Below are 19,005 nucleotides of genomic sequence, written 5' to 3' on the forward strand. Positions count from 1 at the left end.
TTCAGTCCGTTTGAACTGAACTATGGTATGTTGGAGTACCTCAGAAAGTGCCTAGTGCCGCGAACTTTGTAGTTCAGATGCGGGAGATGCTAGCACTTGCGAGAGCCAATATCCGCCAGGCTATGGATAGGGCCAAGGTATATGCGGATGAAAATCGGTCTATAAGAGTATTTAAAGAAGGAGAAAAAGTTTTTCTCAGAGTTCCTTCGCACTCGAAGTCGTTGACTTCAGGAGAGTGTGCTAAGTTATCACCTCGATACTGTGGGCCGTGGTTAGTTCTAAAGAGAATAGGCACTGTAGCCTATAAATTAGAATTGCCACCGGGGTGTAAGGTGCACCCGGTTTTTCATGTTTCGCGCTTAAAGAAATTTTTGCATACAGGTGACTCACTAATCGAAGGTGTGGTTTTGTTTCAGGAGATAGAGGATATTGCAAGGCGCCAGCCAACAAGAATCCTGGACCGAGGAACAATGCAAATACGAAATCGGAAGATACCCACGGTGTTGGTTGCATGGCATGGTCAGCCTCTATCGGAAGCTACCTGGGAATCCGTATACCAGTTACGGAGAGCGTTCCCAGATTTCATCATCGAGGACGCTGATGCTTGAAGAGGGAAGGAATGTTATGCTCTAGCCGGGATAGCATGACCTCGGATAGATCGGTGGGCATTTTCTCTTAGATGACCAACTTTTGTAATAGTTAATGTGCGTAATTGAAATGGTCAAGAGAAGTAACTGCCAAGGTCCTAGGTGAGGGCGGAATGGCATTGACTAGATAATTCTGAGTGCTAAGGCCTAGGTGCACCTAAATGTGCAATAATGCCAAGGGGCAAGTGGTTTTTAATGTGCCCCAAGAGAGGGGTAAAAAGGTGCACCAAGTGGAGAGGCTATAATGATGACATTTGGCAAGGAGAACTATCTAGGGAATTGAGGGTCTCATGGATAAGTATGAAGGAAAATAACGAAGGAATATGCGTATCTGACGATTTACTATCCTTGAGAATTTGGCTGGGTGGAAAAATCGTATGCCATCGCCCGTGAGTTGTATCCACGTATGGAATAGAGCTTCGTAAATTAGAGATAGTGTTTTTGACATATAAGAAGGATGTTTCTTAAAGGAATTATTTTCAACAATTTTTAAAGGTAATAATAGGGGTACAAATGATGTCTACGAAGAAGAAAATTTATGTTATGTAAAATTGAATAAGTGACAATTTTGTATGTTTTTATGATAAAGGAATTTAGTTCTAGTGAAAATAAAAGTGTAAAAACCATGTTTCTTAAATAAATACATTTTTTAAAATCTCTTGAAAAACACACTCAGATAAACCTGCTCATAGGTTTTTGCTCATAAAATTGATGCATCCAAAAGTCTGCTCCAAATGAAGTTTGAAAGACTGGAGTTTGCAATCTCTATTAAGGAAGCTTCAGAACGAACCAATGCAAAACCCAATCTCCCTTCTTGAACATAAACAGCTCCAAACTTCGAAGGCATCCAAATGACAACAGGAGCAAGTACAACTGTTCCACGTCTAGCAAAGCTGCACCAAGAGCATAGCTTGCGTCAAAATAAGCATGTGATAGTTCATGGCTGCCCTGTTCAGCTCCAAAAAGGTAACAGAACCTGCGAAAACAGCAGAAGGTCTGCTGGAATGACCTCTAACAGCAGTGCCTTGCTGGTGTGATAGGAAAACCAGCCAACTGAGACTATTCAAAGAGTCAAAACTCCTCTAAGAAAGGAGGGGGAGTGCCGGGGTAAGGACACAAGCAGGATTTGATAGCAAACGTGAGATGTGGAGATAGTGGTGAGAACCAAACATGGGGCAATTTGGAATTGAAATTGCAAGAATGAAAGACAAACGTCTGTCAACATGACAAACCCTTAAACTAACAAGAATTCCATTTGCTATATTCCCTGATACGGACGCTCTCATCTCTGTAAAGAACCTATTTTTTCTCCGTGGTCACAAAGACTTGTTGCCTACCTTCTGGTGCTCAAGCTGCATTTTTGCTATGCAATTATGGATGTTGAGTTAACTTTTCCTTTTATTCATGTTGGTTGTTTTGAAATGTTTTTCCCGCATTCACTCATCAGACAATTAAGAACCCATACGTATCTGCTCATTGTTCTCTAACAATCAAAAGCTCCACATGCACACTGCCTATATGAGTCAGTCAGAGGCAGAGTTCGTGCCCCAGGTGGTCTATTGGATTGGGTTGAGAGTACGATCGGAGTGAAGCAAGCCCGCCCCCTCTCACTGACCCTTTTCGGGCTTTAAATTGATGAGATCACTTCCTTCATAGACCACCTAGGAGGCGAGGGATCATTCTTGGCGATCTCATGATATAGATATTGCTATATGCTGATGTCATAGTCCTCATCTCATCTTCAACGGAGGGGCTACATAGACATCTGGAGGCCCTAGAGAGAGACCTGACAGTCAACCTTGGGAAGACCAAAGTTATGGTCTTCAACACCTTACATGCAGTGCTCTGCCGACTCAGCTTCACTTATCGTGACAAGCCAGCGGAGATAGTGCAGTCCAACGCATATTTGGGAGCAGCCTTCACAGGACCCCTTTTCACTATGACCCATGCAACCCAGGCACGACTCACACGCGAATGGGGTGCTCTAGCCCGGTTGGAGATACAGTGCTTCCAGGCACACTTTCAGGATCCACCGACGAAGTGTTGGCTTTTCAATATACTAGTGCGACCCGTTGCCATGTATGCAACACCCCTCTAGGGATGTGATCTACTGATGGCGGAGTGGAGGAGATTTGAGCGGCTACAGGTGACTATGGGGTCTAGGATGATTCGAAGTAAGTCCTCAATCCCACATGAGATAGTACAGGCATAGTTCACCATGACACCACTACAGGTTGATGCCATCTTCCAGACAGTGACATTCATTCATAGAGCCTAGGACTTACCCCAGTGGAGACTATTGAGGTTGGCCTTGGAGTCATCCAAGCGACTAGCTGAGAGCGGAGTGGACATAAGGTATGCATGTATATCCACATGGTTTGCTAAACACGAGATTCACATGGATAGACTTCCCCCCTTTCAATATAGCATGGATGTGCCCCTTGAGTTGATCCCACGAGATGAGATTAACCGTATCATAAGGTTAGATCTTCTCCAGCTCCACACATCTCGGACTTGGGAGGGAGATCAGGAGCTCCCCACCAAGACCCAGTTCTACTGTGACCACATCCTAAGAGTCTCAAAGGAGGGATTCTTCATCAGATCTCAGTATCTCAAGGACAAAAGAGTCTCACATCCACTGAGGATCGCCATTGGACTGATGCGGGTCTCATCCCATCGGCTGAGAATTGAGACAGGGAGAGCAGCACGTATACCCAGAGAGCAGCAGATCTACATGCTATGCACATTGGGAGTGATTGAGACAGAAGATCATTTTCTCTGTGCCTGCCCAAACTGCTTTAAGATCAGGGGACGATTCCATTGTCTCTATCAGGATGGGAGCTGCTTCGGCCCACTATCACGATTGATCCACTTCCATGATCAGGTCTGCAATGGGCTCTATCTGCTTGAAAAGCGCCAACACAGGAGACTCTACTATGACAAATCAGAGAGCAACAGAAGATGACCCGACCACATGATATAAAGGCGGACCCGACACAACGGTGTGTCACACATTTTAATGCTTTTGAGTCAGCTCCAGGACATAGTGGGGTGGAGGAGGAGCTATCTGATATGTGGACAGCAAGCTGGATTACCGAGAGAGGGATATAGAGGCCACCCGCCCTACAGAGAGCGACTAGAGCACATTCTATTGAGGTCCAACCTATCACAACTTTCCTAAGAGAAGACCGCCCAAGACGAGGGGTAACTCTGAACATAGCTCAGCAGGTTCAGAGACCACATTCCCCTCCACCACCACAACGTGAGACATCCCAACACACTGATCTGTGACATTTTCACCACTCATAGACGAGCCACCACAGTGCCGGGTTACGGATTCTAAGTTGCAGCTTTCAACATATGTTTTGTACTTGATTTTGCTTGAGCTATTGAGCTCTTTATTTTAGCATCGTACTCAACAAGCGCCTTAGCGCGCCCTTTGAGGCTTGTCTGAGTTTTTCCTTTTGGTGTACTTTGCACTTTGTCCCATAGGCCCGTGAGGCCTCTCGCGGACTTTAATATATCTTTCTTTCTTTCTTTCTCTCTCTATCTCTCTCTTTGGTAAAAGAACCTTTCATTAAGAAGAATGTACATTCATAGCTATTCCAAAGTGAGACAACGACTACTCATATGCTAAAAAATAAAAAAAGAAGACATATTGTAGCTGCTCTAGTAAAGAGCGCACAAACACTTATTTAAATTATGTATGTGAAGGGCCCATCCATACAAACATTTGCAAAAATGCTTATGCTTGGGCACTGATGACAACATAAGTGTTGCATTGCTTCCTAAGTATGTCTTCCTTTTGTTTTTCAAAAAAATTTGTTTTGTCTTTTCTATCCTCTTTCGTTTCCTCTTTTATTTTCCGTGTAGATTTTTGGACTTAGAGCAACAAAAATTCTAAATTTGCACGATTAGATATATTCTAGTCTTACAAAGGTATACATATACATATATGTACACACACACACACACACACACACACACACACACATATAGATGATATGGAACACAAAATTTGGATTATGATACCTTGAAAAGTCCAAGTTTTGTACAACAATTCCATTCAGAATTAGCTCTGCAGAATAAACCTTGAAACCTGCGAACCCAACACACAAAAATCACTCTTACAAAACAAGTTGTGTAAAAGTGCAACCCATATGGAGCATACAACAGTACAAAACAGCAGCTACCTCTCTCAAGTAAGGGAAGACAAAATTCATAATCCCTCTCACATGCAACGACAATCGATATCGTGTCATCAAAAGGTGATTTTGAGAAGCCTTGCACCTTCTGCATGGCCTGCACCAAACATCAACCATGAATATCATTTACGTATGATTCATGCATGCACACTTACACGTCCTGCACAAATGTGTCTATACATGCAAGAGCAAAGTGCATGCTTGCAAGCTCACAAAACAATAGTTCCAAACTGAAAATTTGAGCTTTTGTTTCTTTGAGCATAACGTGAAGACCATTGTGCATGGTCGAAAAACAACAGTAAAACAAAAGCAGCATCAAATAATAGAAGGAACTAATTCTTCATTCCAATATCATACAAGATAGAACAAGAGACTGACGGAAAGGAGCTATGGAAAGGAGAGTTCACGACATGGAATGCATGGAAAGTAGGAATTCATTAAAGGTGCACCATTACAAGAGAGTTCATGACATGGAAATAGGAGATTATTAAATGTGCACCATTAAAGGGAGTTCATGACATGGAAAGTGGTCTTGGTGACTGGCTTCTCATCTCCCAAACTAAGCTAGATGGGGATATCCTAGGCAGTGGTAGGTACAAATAGGCAATAGCTCAAATAACTTGTAGAGGCTCAAACTTGAAGCCCCCATCGTCATTCAAGGCACATACATATAGGAGCGTGTCATGAGGCTAAATCTTAAGTAGAGCATGTCTTTAGCAATTAGAATCTCAACAGCTTTATGGGAGCCTTCATTCCTTCTGCCACGCTGCAACACTACCTCTAGACAGACGGAACGAGCTTGGAGGATTGGCTATGGAGTCGCGTACCTGCTGCGGTTGTAGATGGTCCGTCTAAGAGACTGAGTGCAACCTATTAATTCTTACTATAGATAAGGTTATCATCTCATAACACTACCAAAAGTTTGCCAAATAAAGTGCTACCATAGTGAGCACATAAACTAAAAGCAACACCACTACAAATATAGGCAAAAGATGTAACTTGTACAAATTTGTGTTTTATAAATATCATCTTCATACAAATGTATCATATGAACCCCCCCCCCACACACACATACACGCACGCATGCACGCATGCATGCACGTGCGCGTGCACACACACACGCACGCACGCACGCATGCACGCACGTGCGCGTGCACATGCACACACACACAATCCTTTCACCCTCTGTCGTTAGTGCATTTACCTTTTATACCTTCAAAACTCCGAAAAACCTCGCTTTTTTACTGCCTTTATCACTTATTTCCCTCTCTTTATTGCCTATTTGTACTGAAAGGACTTAATCTATTTACTACTAACCGATTCTTGATTCGCGAGCATAGGCACCTCAGTTTTCCTCCCAGCTAACCTCGGTGGTAGCAATCTCTCAGCAAAATCTGTTGTTACGTGAAGCTCCTTCCTACTAAATTCCACCAAGCCCCAAAATTCCCTAGATGGATCTAGTATGCTACATGTCTTCTTTCTAAGGTCCCTCCTTAATGCATCATTTACCCCTCTCTTGGGATATCATTAAAACCATTTGCCCCTAGGCACATTTAATGCATTTAGGTCCCTTAGCCTTAGATCCACCTAGTCTAGTGCCATGTCACCCTCACCAAGGACCTTGACCTTTATTCCTTTTTGATCATTTACATAAAACAAATATAATACAAACATTGATCCTTTAAAGGAAAAGGCCGACTGACCCTCCCGAGGTCATGTTACCTCGACTTGAGCGTAACATTCCTTCCCTCTTTAGGCATCAGCATCCTCGATGATAAAGTCTAAGAACACTCTCCGTAACTGGTATACGGATTCCCACGTAGCTTCTGATAGAGGTAGACCATGCCATGCAACCAACACCGTGGGTATCTTTCGATTGCGTACTTGCATTGTTCCTCGGTCCAAGATTCCTATTGATTTGCATCTTGCATTATCCTCTATCTCCTGAAACAAAACAACACCCTCAATTAGTGAGTCACCTGTATGCAAAAATTTCTTTAAACAAGAAACATGAAACACTGGGTGCACCTTACAACCCTGTGGCAATTCTAATTTATAGGCTACCTTGCCTATTCTTTTTAGAATTAACCATGGCCCAGAATATCGAGGTGATAACTTAGCACACTCTCCTACAGTCAAAGACTTAGAGTGCGAAGGAACTCTGAGAAAAACTTTTTCTCCTTCCTTAAATTCTCTAGCGGATCGGTTTTCATCCGCATACGCCTTAGCTCTATCCATAGCTTGGCAGATGTTAGCTCTCGGAAGTGCTAGCATCTCCCACATCTAAACCACAAAGTTTGCGGCACTAGGCACTTTCTGAGGTAATCCAACTTTAGTTGGATTCGCTAGCCTATAACCATAGCTCAGCTCAAACAGACTGAACCCTGTAGAGGAATGTTTTCTATCATTGTAGGCAAATTCTAACAATGGCAACCACTTGTCCCATGTATGTTGCCTCAATGACACATATGCTCTAAGCATATCTTCTAAAATTTGGCTGATTCTTTCCGTCTGACCATCAGTTTCTGAATGATCCCCACTACTCATTTCCAACTCAGTCCTTAGTGTCTCAAACACCGCAGTCCAAAAATGACCAGTAAATTTGACATCCCTGTCTGACACTATGGATTTGGGTAATCCATGCAAACAAAATATATGTCTAATAAACAAATCCGCCACTTGCGGGGCACTAACATACTCTCTAGTACGAATGAAGTGAGCCATCTTGGTAAGACGATCAACCACCACAAGGATAGAATCATATCCACCTTGTGTCGTAGGCAGACCTACAAGAAAGTCCATGGAAATGCTCTCCCACTTACCTAGTGGTATCTCCAAGGGCTGTAAAAGTCCAGGTGGCTTCACCCGCTCTGCCTTACTTACCTGACACGAAAAACGACGTGTCACATATTCATGAATATGCTTTTTCATCTTTGGCCAAAAGAAATCTCGCCTCACGAGATCATATGTCTTCTTGACTCCTGGATGTCCCGCACATGGGCTATCATGGCATTGTTGAATGACTCTCTGCTTGAGATCATTCTGATTAGGTACTACTACCTTGCCATTTCTTTTCAGCATACCATCCCTTATGGCATATCTTGCATAAGTTTAGCCTTTTCTGGATGCCAAGTCATCCTTTTTTCCAAGTTTGAATACACGAGCCTTAGGCCAAAGGCTCTGGACGAACTCGTCCACCTTTTAGGTTTATCTAATCTCGGTCATTAGAGCACTCTCTAATCCTGTGAAAGTCATATTATGCATAATGCGTGACAAAGCATCAGCAACTTTATTATCCTTTCCTCTTCGGTACCGAATCATCAAATTAAACTCCTGCATGAGTTCTGCCCACCTAGCTTGGTGGCGTCTCAAGTCAGGTTGTTTACAAAAATGTTTCAGAGTATCGTGATCAACATCAACATAAAACTCTGACCCATACAAATAATGTCTCCATGTTTTCAAAGCATGGACAACAGCATACAACTCTAATTCATGAGTTGGCCAATTTCGTTGAGAGGGCGAAAGCTTCTTGCTTTCAAAGGCTACTGGCCTTCCCTCTTGAAGGAGAATTGCTCCTACCGCAATGCCACTTGCATCGGTTTCAAGCAAAAACGGTGTCTGGGGATCAACTATTTTTAACACCATTCCTGAGACCATATGGTGTTAAAACTATCCTGTTGCTTCTGTCCCCATATAAAAGGTACTTTGTCTGAGGTCAGATCAATCAATGGCGATACTATTTCAGAATATCCTTTGATGCCTTCGATAAAATTAGACGAATCCCAAGAATGATCGCAAAGCGGTCAAACTCTGAGGGATTGGCCAAGTCAATATCGCAATCACTTTCTTTGTATCCATTTCTACCCCATGAGGAATTATGAATCCTAAATATTCAAGTCCTACCATACACAGTATAGTTTTCTTTTTATTTACATAAAGACTGGCATTCCTCAAAGTACTGAAAACTATTCTTAAGTGTTCGTGATGCTCGGTAATATTTTTACTGAATACCAAAATATCATCAATAAAGTGTACTACAAACTTTCCGATATACGGACGTAGTAAGTTGTTCATAAGCATGACGAATGTAGCTGGAGCATTGGTAAGTCCAAAGGGCATTACCAAAAACTCATAATGTCCAAACCTGCTTCTAAAAGCGGTTTTATACACATCCTCGGTCCTAATACGGATCTGATGGTAGCCACATTTAAGATCTATCTTACTATAAATTACGGTCCCATGTAATGCATCTAGTAAATCATCGATCAAAGCCATCGTACCTGTGCTTAATAGTGATATTATTCAATGCTCTGTAATCTATACAGAGGTGAAAAGTATCATCTTTCTTCTTCTTTAATATCATCGGCGAAGCAAAAGGTGAGAAACTTGGTTAAATCTGCCCCAACTTGAGGTATTCTTCTAGTTGTCTTCGCATCGCCACCTCTTTAGTAAAACTCAACCTTTAGGGAGGTCTATTTACAGGTTCTGCCCCCGGGATTAGTTCAATCTTATGCTGAACATTTCGCTCTGGAGGTAACCCATAAGATAGCCGTTTAGTGTATCTTACAGATACAACGCAAGATCCTTTACTCGATTCCTGTCGCTGACTGATAAGGCTGTTGTCGACGGAGCTTGCAGACGTATCCTGCCAGCTCGTAGTTAAGGCTTCGCTTTGAGAATCGTTAAGGGACCATGCCCAGTTACCGCCTTCTTCAATCTGGACGCACTGGATACCAAATTGTCTGAGCTATCGCGTAAGTGGCTCTCGTCATGCGTTGCTCGTGTTCCACACCTTCAAATCAACGACGAAATATACAACACCACCAGATTACAACAGCTAGTCCCTTCCCGCAATGCCAAGGAGTCCTGAAGGTAACCTGCGACTGTACGCGATCCTGCCATCCTTTCACACGCAACTCCAAGGTTGACGAACCACTCAGATAATGCGAACCAGATGATGCAAATAGCCCGTGAGCTTAAGCATACGTCTGGCCAACCCAAAATCTCTCGTGATCCCCCTTTTCCAATCACTTGCCGCTCTGATACCAAATGAAACAACTTAATCTGTTTACTCCTAACTGATTCTTGATTCACGTGCATAGGCACCTCAATTTTCCTCCCAGCCAACCTCAGTGGTAGCAATCTCTCAGCAAAATCTGTTGTTACGTGAAGCTCCTGCCTACTAAATTCCACCAAGCCCCAAAATTCCCTAGATGGATCTAGTATGCCACATGTCTTCTTTCTAGGGTCCCTCCTTAATGCATCATTTACCCCTCTCTTGGGATATCATTAAAACCATTTGCCCCTAGGCACATTTAATGCATTTAGGTCCCTTAGCCTTAGATCCACCTAGTCTAGTGCCATGTCACCCTCACCAAGGACCTTGACCTTTATTCCTTTTTGATCATTTACATAAAGCCCAAACAAATATAATACAAACATTAATCCTTTAAAGAAAAATGCCGACTGACCCTTCCGAGGTCATGTTACCTCGACTTGAGCGTAACATGTATGTAGAAAGAGAGAAGGAGCTTCGCATTGGCTGTTGGAATATGAGTCTAAAATGAGTGTTCTAGGTGATCTAGGTGTGTTTTATAGTCTAGTAAGTCCTACATGCCACGTGTCATATTGGGAGTTATCCCATTGAGACTATGGTTTTCTAGAGTCTAGTGTCACACTATATAGTGTTGTACTTGTCTTGAGTCTTCACAAATTAGTCAACATCAAGCTCTTTTGGTATCATGTGAGTACTTGTCCATTGCTTTTATTTTCTTTCCATTTTATTTCCATTATGCTTGTTATCTTTCCTTTCCATTTCTAGTGTTAGCTTGCTTCTCTCCCTACCACTATGATCTTTCATGTGATATTAGAGCCATGTTCCTAGCCCTGCTCTCTCTTTCCCTTTCCCTTCCAAGAGGTTGAGGTGAGGGAGGCCAATGAAGCTACTCTACCTCCTCCTCCTTGGAAGGTTGCCCTCTTCTTGCTCTCTTCTCCACACCATGATTTGCCACCTCTCTTCTCCTTTCTTCAACTACATCTTTCTGTAACCTACGGATGATGTGACGCTTCTATCCGGATCTAGAAGCAGAATCACGGCTTTGTGTCTTCAGTAAAGTTGTAGAGGACCTTGAGTACTACAAATTTCGTTTTTACATCATTGCAATCCGAGTTTTCTATGAAAAGTTATAGCCCTTGTAAGAAGTGACGAAATTGTTTATGCGCGTGGATTTTGTTCTGGAGCTCAATGATTTGACAACTCAAGCATGATGCAGCCAACTCAACGTGGAGCTTTCCATCCTCTTCATCGTTGACCTCTGCTCCTTCTGCTCGACATTCTCTTGGAGCTGCTGCCGCAAGTTGGTGCCCGTATTTGGCCCGTCATTCTCTTGGAGCTGCTGTCCTTCTACTTCTGTCTACCATGAAGAAGTTCCAGACTTGCTCTAGCTCATGAAGAACTTATCAAGGTGATCTTTCCATAGTTACACTTGCATTTCTACTCTTTTCCAGCCATGGAGTCTTCCAAATCAACTACCATTTCGTTCGAGAAGTTTAATGGTAAGAATTTCCCTACATGGCAAACAAAAATGCATCTTGTACTTATGAAAGATAAAGTGTGGAATGTTGTGCGTGGCAAGGAGAAAAAGCCACAATCAAACGAAAAGAAAATTGCACAGTGTGAGAATCTGAATAACAAAGCTCTTTCTCTCATTGGTTTAGGGTTGGGTAATGACGTTATTCATCATTTTGACTTTGATTCCACTGCTCACGACTTATGGGATAAGTTTGAAGAATTGTTCAGCAACAAAATCATCAATTCAAAGGTATTCCTCAGACATGAATTCTTCAAGCTGCAAATGAAGCATGAAGACTCTCTTCATGCTCACTTGAATCATATGGAATCCCTTGTCACTCTACTTGCTAGTCTGGCGGCCCCTGTAGGGGAAGATGATCAAGTTGTTGTGCTCCTCTCGAGCATTGAGGAAAATTCTAAGTACCAAGAGATCATACCAGCACGTGTGACACAAATGGGTTATCATGATATGGTTGCTATGCTTATTGATCATGACAGACAATATGCAAACACTCTTGAATCCACTGTACTATACTCCAAGGGCAAAGGCAAAGGCAAATTCAAGCCTTTAAAATGCAATCACTGTGGGAAGCTTGGTCACACCGAGGACCGCTGCTTCTAGAAGCTTGCCAAGCAACAACACAAGGATCATGTCAACTTAGTTGGGGCTTGCAATAAGTGAAGACAAAGAAGAAGACGATGCTTCGATACCGACTCATGCTCTTACTGCCGACATCAGAGATCTCTCTCTCTCTATTCAGAGGTCTATGTACCTGATGATCAGAACTTTTGTTTCTGATCTATTATTCCTACAGCTTGATGTATTTTAAAGTCCTCTACCCTAGGTAGTCTCCCTAAAATGATATGTATTAAGTGTTTGGTTTTCATTGAGTCTAAAGGTCCTCTGTCTTGGATAGTCCTCCTAAAAAGATGTATTGGTTTTTCTATTTTGGTGTGTGGCTTCCTAACATGTCCTGTTATGAAGCCAAGGGGGGATGTACTGTGGGAGCCATATGTATTGGCTTTGATAGGTCTCTTTATCAGGCCTCGCCAAGTTCAAGATGTTGGTGTATTCCTACACCTTTTTTTTTTTTTTGCACAAAAAGTAGTGCTAGTTATATTACTTGAAAGCGAGAGTACAAGAAGGCCTGAAGGCCAACGGGCTGTAATCACAAAACGGATTCAGCCCGAGAAGTCAAAAAGCTAAATACAAGCCTCCTAGGGCATAATCATCGGAGAGTGGACAAACAGCCACGGTGAAGGGGCGTAATGCCACTGAAGACTCTGAGTGGAGTGCTGGAAGAATAACTCCCGGTGGTCCCAGTCGCGAAGGAAACGTCGTCTCTTTTCCTTCCCTGCCCGGGATTCTCCCTGAATCTATCCCACTGACCCTTGAGCGTGTGAATGATCGTGCTCCAGATATCTGCGAGGGTCTGGGTGGTAGAAGAAGTATGAGCTCCTACAGTCTACGCGCATCTGGAAGTCCAGATATGCCAGCCTGTGATGCTCCCTATGATCTCCCAAACTGGCTGCCGAGGCGTCGCTCCTGATCTGTCTCTGTCAAATGCCACGGGAAGCTGTCCATGTATGCCCAAGTGGCCTGCGAAACGGACGGGATCCTGTCTAGAGAACTCATAGGCCAAGTGATGTCCCGGCTCAGTGCTGCACCAACAAACGGCTCCCCAAGTGATCGGTCCTAGCTCGGGTGTAGCCCTAGCTAAGATCCCCATGATTCCCTTCCAAACCGTTTGCGCGTGCGAGCAGCTCCAAAGGCAATGCTTCAGGGACTCCTCCTCCTGAAGACACATCTGACAATGCCCCTCCTGCCCCATCTCTCTCAGCCAGCTACCAACTGGAAGCCCCTTGTGTGCCACCATCCAAAGGAAGTAGGAGATCTTCCTCCGACGCCAATTGGCCCAAAGAGTCTTCCAGAAGGTGCGAAGAAAGACCAAGGATATCCCCTAGGCATACCACCTATGTGCCTGTGTGGGTAGCCCACGCTGGAGAGCCCCAAGAGCACGCCGGCCCGTGCATGTACTGTAAGAAAAGAAGGGGGTAGGGTTCTCTGAGGTCTCCGACGGTGGCCAAAGCCACTCCCCTGGGTCCCACTCCACCTCTGACAAGGAACGGCCCTCCCATATCCAGAGTCTCCAATCCTGGTCCTGCACAATCAGGGGGTCTATATGCCAAGTCTTCCCTTGCAGCCCTACAATGCGAAGGCGCTGTCAAGGAAGCTGGGGGTCGATGACGGCCTCTCTGCTCTGTAGGCGACTGTCATCAGTGATGGAGAAGAAATGTACCGAAGAATCCGAGAAGAGGCCTGCCACCACCAAAGCAATGCCTCCTGGAGTGAATTGTCCTAGCCACCTCTCATCTCCCAGGAAGAGCTGTCCGGTGCCTATGGGAATCCTCCAACATGCAAGGATGGCAGCATCAATCTCCGCTCGCCGAGCCTGGATCCCACGTGCCGTACCTACTGCTGCTGCCAGCTCGCCTGGGCTCATCCTTCTGTAGACGTCCCTCCAAACCCGGAACGAGCGTGCAGGCCCATGCGCCCAGAGTGCCCAAGGGATATGGGATCTCTCTCCAAGCTGACGACCTGTATCATCTGTCACCTGGCTGCTCCAGATCAAGGGCTGTTTGTCTGTCTCCTCTCGGCAGCTAGGGAGAACCTGAGAAAGGCTGTCGCAGCTTCCTCCATACCGAGATGAGGCTACAGAGGAAAGGGGAACGGGGCTGAGTCAAGTGCTCACGAAGTGATGGCGAACCTTTTGGAGCAGAATCGGGTCCTCGTACAGCAACTCGAATAACATTCATCCCAACTAGAAGGAAGCAGAGATAGCTGAACCAGACAAAACGCTGTCTAGAGAAAAAAGAAGCAAAAAAGCCGCTGGAAGAAAGAGGAACCACATATTTTAAAAATTTGCTCTTGTTGATGCGTGAGGAACGCAAAAATGAGGCGGAACTGAGACACGAAGAGCTTGCCCCGACAGAGAGGCAACAAAAGCTAGACCAAGAGGCGATGCTTCTCCAACACAAACAGATGTTTACTGAGCTTTGAAACGTAGAGTACATCTTTCACCAATCCTAGAGCTTCGGAACATAAAGTACATCTTTCACTAATCCTTGCATACTAGTGAAATTGTTCATAGGGATAATGCATGTCCCTTGAACTGAATTTGGTTTATTATCTGCTGTGTAGATGACATTTTTCTAACCTTCTAATGGTTTCACCTCTGTGAATCATTCATGATGATTTGTCATGTGAGATGATGCACCGTTGTCGATATACCAAGGATCCTGATCTACTTGGTCGACTTGATCGCTAAAATCCTCTTTTGGATTACAATCCATGTCTAGGTACACTGTATCAGTTTACTGCATTTCCTTGTTTGCTAGAAACATATTCCCATGTTTATTTGCAAAATGACTGTGACTAGAATGTCCACCACGATGATTTCCTCTACCACAGAAAATCCCTTGATTATTACTGTATTGACCGCCTTGGTCGTACTGCTTCTTGCGGCAATCTCTTTCATAGTGTCTAAACTTATGACAGTAGTTGCACTGAATGTTTGCACGTTGATGGATGCATTCTCTCGTTCTTGGAATCCTCCTCAATTGGAATGATTTCCTCTTTGCTGATTCTGATGTTACTGAGGATGATGCTGATGTTGATGCTGACTTTACTCATGACTCTGTTGCCACTATGCAGGCAAGTTTAAGCGCGGCAGCAGTCGTCGCCACAGATTCGTCATCTCGATAAATATAACATCACTCACTCGGTCCACTTCAATTCTTGTTAAGTATGACGGTAAGTGTGACCATTCAGCTATTCTTCAATTCATTCATCAGTTCGTAGCTCATTTTCTGTTAGTACAGGTTCAAGATGAGCAAGACAAAGTCCACCTAGCAACCTCTCATCTTACTAGTGAGGGGGTCACCTAGTGGCAACATTGGGCTAGTAAGCATACTAACTCAACAACGTTTAAGACGCATTTCGTTTGGGCAACGTTTGTTACCAACCTCAAAGCCCATTTTCTCCCGCCCCAATATATGCTTAACCTGAAAAATGAGTTTTCTCCTCTCTCCCAAAATGGTTTGCATGTGTTGACATACAAAAACAAGATCATCACGCTGGCACAACAATTGAGCCTATCTGAGAGCGACAAGATGAAGCGATTCATTTGATAATTGGACACCAACATCCGTTTTACTATCCGGAACTTCGATCCGCCGGATTACGAGCGGGCGCTAACTCTCACATGGAATCAGAAGATGATGCTGAACGGGAGGAAGCCCCAACAGGTCCTGAAGGATTCTAAAGCCCCGCAGCAGTCAAACAACACAGCCGCTAAGGATCATCAGAAGGACAACTAGTACCAAAAGAAAGACGGCCAAGATCTTGGTCAAAAGGAGTCCAAGCCAAAGACGACGAGCAGAAGTGGTATCACCAAGAACATTGTTGCTTTCATTGCTACCACATCGCTGGGTACTCTCAGTCTATAGCTGATGTCGGTGTGTATCCATTTTTGATTTGTACTTTGTCTCATACGCTCGTGTTGCCTCCTGTAGACGTTAATACCTCTCTCTCTCTCTCTCTCTCTCTCTCTCTCTGGAAAAGGTATGGTATGCACCTGGCCACCTCCAGCTTCAATCATTGCTGTCATTATCTTGATGTCCGGTGTTGTGTTTGGACTTAGCAGCACTTTTATACCCTGAAAATGGACAGATTAATATGACTCCACCTGTGGAAGATTATTCAAATTGAAGTGATCAAATGAAGCTTTACCTGAAAGATGGGTTTGCATTGTGCAGCAGCTAGTGATGAATGCATTGAGAATCCTATATCCTTTTCTTTTTTGGTATCTCGCAGAATATAATTTTTCTCATCGACAAAATAACAAGCTTGACCGCAACTTTCCAGCCATAGGGATGTGACAATTGGCTTCCCAGCAACCATACTTTCCAGCATATTCCTTGTGCGAACAAAACAGTCAGCAACAAAATGGGTGCAAGCTGCAGCTGACAATGCAACACATCCCCCAAGCTTTGCCAAGATCTGTGATTCAGAAAAGCCAGACATTTAAGACATTGCTCTGACCTCCTTTCTGGAAATAAACACAGAACCTTGCGTCACTAATATCAACTCACTTGCCTTCTTCTGATGCTTAATGGTATCTTCATGCAAACTGTGGCTAAAGAGCACATGAATGCAGCCTGGCTCTCGCTTTCTCCTCCTTCCTTCCTCTAGTATAAAGGAAAACGCCGATTGTGTTGGATTTTTGGAACAGGCTGTCTTCTTGCCTTGCGGTTGGCGTTTGCTTGCCTTCGCACACTGTATAGAGGGAACTGCCATCTGTTTTTGACGGTGTTCATCCTTTTGATGTGATTTTCCACTTTCAAGGGCAGAGATATTGATTTTGAATGGTGACATCCAGGTATCAGGGCTTGATCCAACAGCATCTTTTTGTCTATCATCCCACAGTTCTTCAACCACTGTATTTCTCCTTATGGAGCCTGGAGCACATAAAGCACTTCTCAATCTCCTTGGAACCTTTTGAAGTTTGAAACCATGACCTTGAAGCACTCTGTTAGATTCCACAGAATCAGAAAATTCTACATTAAAACCTTCCCTTTGTCTTTTGTTATTCTTCATAGAATTGTCAGAGTTCCTAGGATTACATGTAAGTGATCCTTTGTTCCTGTTAGTGGACACTGGTGCAGCTGTAGAGCTAGAATTCACCTTTCGGCCTCCATCAGCTTCTTTTGTCACATGCTGTTGACCTGTTTGCATAGTATATCGTGGTTGTGTCAGAGGTCTTCTCCTTGTTTTCAGCCCATCTTCTGATCTACTATCAGCCAGCGTATTTGTGAGATCCTGTATTTTTCGTGTGATTTTTGGGCCCCTTTTCACACCATCTTCCTTCTTTGTACTTCCTTCCAATTCGATATCACGATCATGTTGTTCTTTAACATCATTGACATGGCTAACTTGCTTCTTATCTTTAAGTTTGTCTCCAGATGTTCGATGTCTCTTTCTCACATGCCCAGCACCATCCTTAAAAACCATTCGTTTTCTCCCTTCAGTCTCCTTGGCATTAGTGACTTCATGTGGTTTGTGTTTCTTTCCTGCTCGCTCTTTCCAAATTTCACTAACAATGGGGCCGTGCTTCATTATCTGTATTGCTTCAGCTGCCATCTGAGTGTCGATTCCAATATCAAATCCTCCACACGTTTCTTTTTCACCCTCATTAGTGGTGTCAATAGCACGCTCCCAAATTTTTGGGTCATCAAAAGGTGAATAATGCATAGACATGTCATTTGCATGATCGATTTCTTTTTCTGCATCTTTGATGCACTGCTTTTGTTCCTTATATTTGCCATTAGAACCATTCTCCGCTACTCGAGTGTGTATGGTTTCTACGTTACATTTATTTTGAACATGTGCACTCAGCAAGTTTTGAGGTTCCCTGTTTCTGCTCATGTCAATAGACTTGCTTACAATGTCTTTACTCCTATTTCCAGCTTGCAAGCCAGATTTGACCTTGTGCTGCTGGGATTCAGTTTGCCTTTTGCTACCCTTGATTGGAGCTCCTAACCGTTTCTTTTGTGCTTCAAGAGCAGGGGGAACTTCCTTGATACTACTATTTCCAGCTTGCAAGCCAAGGCTGTCACTGTTCTGTTGAGAGACAATCTGCCTTTTTCTAGCTTTGACTGGCCTTGAAACTTCTAGCTGCTTCTCTTGTGCTTCACAAGGGCTAGGAACTTCACTCACATCTGAATTCACTCCGCCTTCATCTTGTAGACTATCAATCCAATCATATATTCCCAATTTATCTTGCATATTCTTTATTCCTGCAGTTTTTGCCAAGGTTTGAGCACCCTTAGCACTATGAGAACCTTTTACCCAAGGTTGCTGTTGTACCAAGCCTGGTTCAGCATCCTGAGACATACCAGCATTCAGCAAAACAAGCTTGTCAACAACATTCAAGGCATCCCACTGTGCGTATTCATCCGGTTCCTGTGATTCATCATAGTCTAGATTATTGCGCGTTAAAGGTAATCCCGATGGCAAAGAGTCCTGCTCCTTTTGATTCTCCAATCCCTGTCCTCTTGAAGTGTGGCTAACATTTTCCGCATGCTGGAAGGATGCATTTCTGGCTGCTGCATGAAGTCCACAAGCACGCAAGGATGCTGTACGTGCAGATGCAATGCTTCTAGATCTCGATCTAGACGTAGATATACAAGGAGAGAGATCACATATCACATCAGCTACCAAAGCTGCTTTGGGTGTTTGGAAGGAAGGACCCTCGTCACTTGTGGTAAACTCCTTTTTTGCGCCAGGCTCTACTACCTCAAAAGCCTTCCCAACAGTGTCATCTTTAATCCCTGACTTAGCCATACTATTAAAGGAGTCTGCATCCAGAGATTGAAACAATTCAGTCATATTAGATCTATTTTGAGGGTGAAATTTTCCATCAACACCATGAAACTTCCTTAGAAACTTATGTATATCCAACCGATTCAATAAATAGTGTGTGGCTTAAACATCATAAATAAAATTGCCAAGATCCCCTGC

At 43.7% G+C, this 19,005-nt stretch overlaps 1 protein-coding gene across 2 annotated transcripts in view; it reads right to left on the reverse strand.

Annotated features, from left to right (window-relative positions):
* Positions 1–19,005, reverse strand: part of LOC147882415 (uncharacterized) — a 31,624-nt gene that overhangs the window by 10,999 nt on the left and 1,620 nt on the right. The window contains exons 4-8 of one of the 2 annotated variants that reach the window (XM_087400890.1): positions 16,582–18,842; positions 16,216–16,485; positions 16,061–16,141; positions 4,841–4,949; positions 4,680–4,746 (exon numbers count right to left, since the gene is read on the reverse strand). In XM_087400890.1, coding sequence (XP_087257016.1) covers positions 4,680–4,746; positions 4,841–4,949; positions 16,061–16,141; positions 16,216–16,485; positions 16,582–18,842 — 2,788 coding nt within the window. The remainder of the gene's footprint in view (positions 1–4,679; positions 4,747–4,840; positions 4,950–16,060; positions 16,142–16,215; positions 16,486–16,581; positions 18,843–19,005) is intronic. The other variant, XM_087400891.1, reaches the window with a different exon arrangement.

The sequence above is a fragment of the Dipteris shenzhenensis genome, chromosome 29, assembly GCF_047967505.1.
Source record: "Dipteris shenzhenensis isolate YYH24624 ecotype China chromosome 29, Dip_SZ_1.0, whole genome shotgun sequence".
NCBI classification, from domain to species: domain Eukaryota; kingdom Viridiplantae; phylum Streptophyta; class Polypodiopsida; order Gleicheniales; family Dipteridaceae; genus Dipteris; species Dipteris shenzhenensis.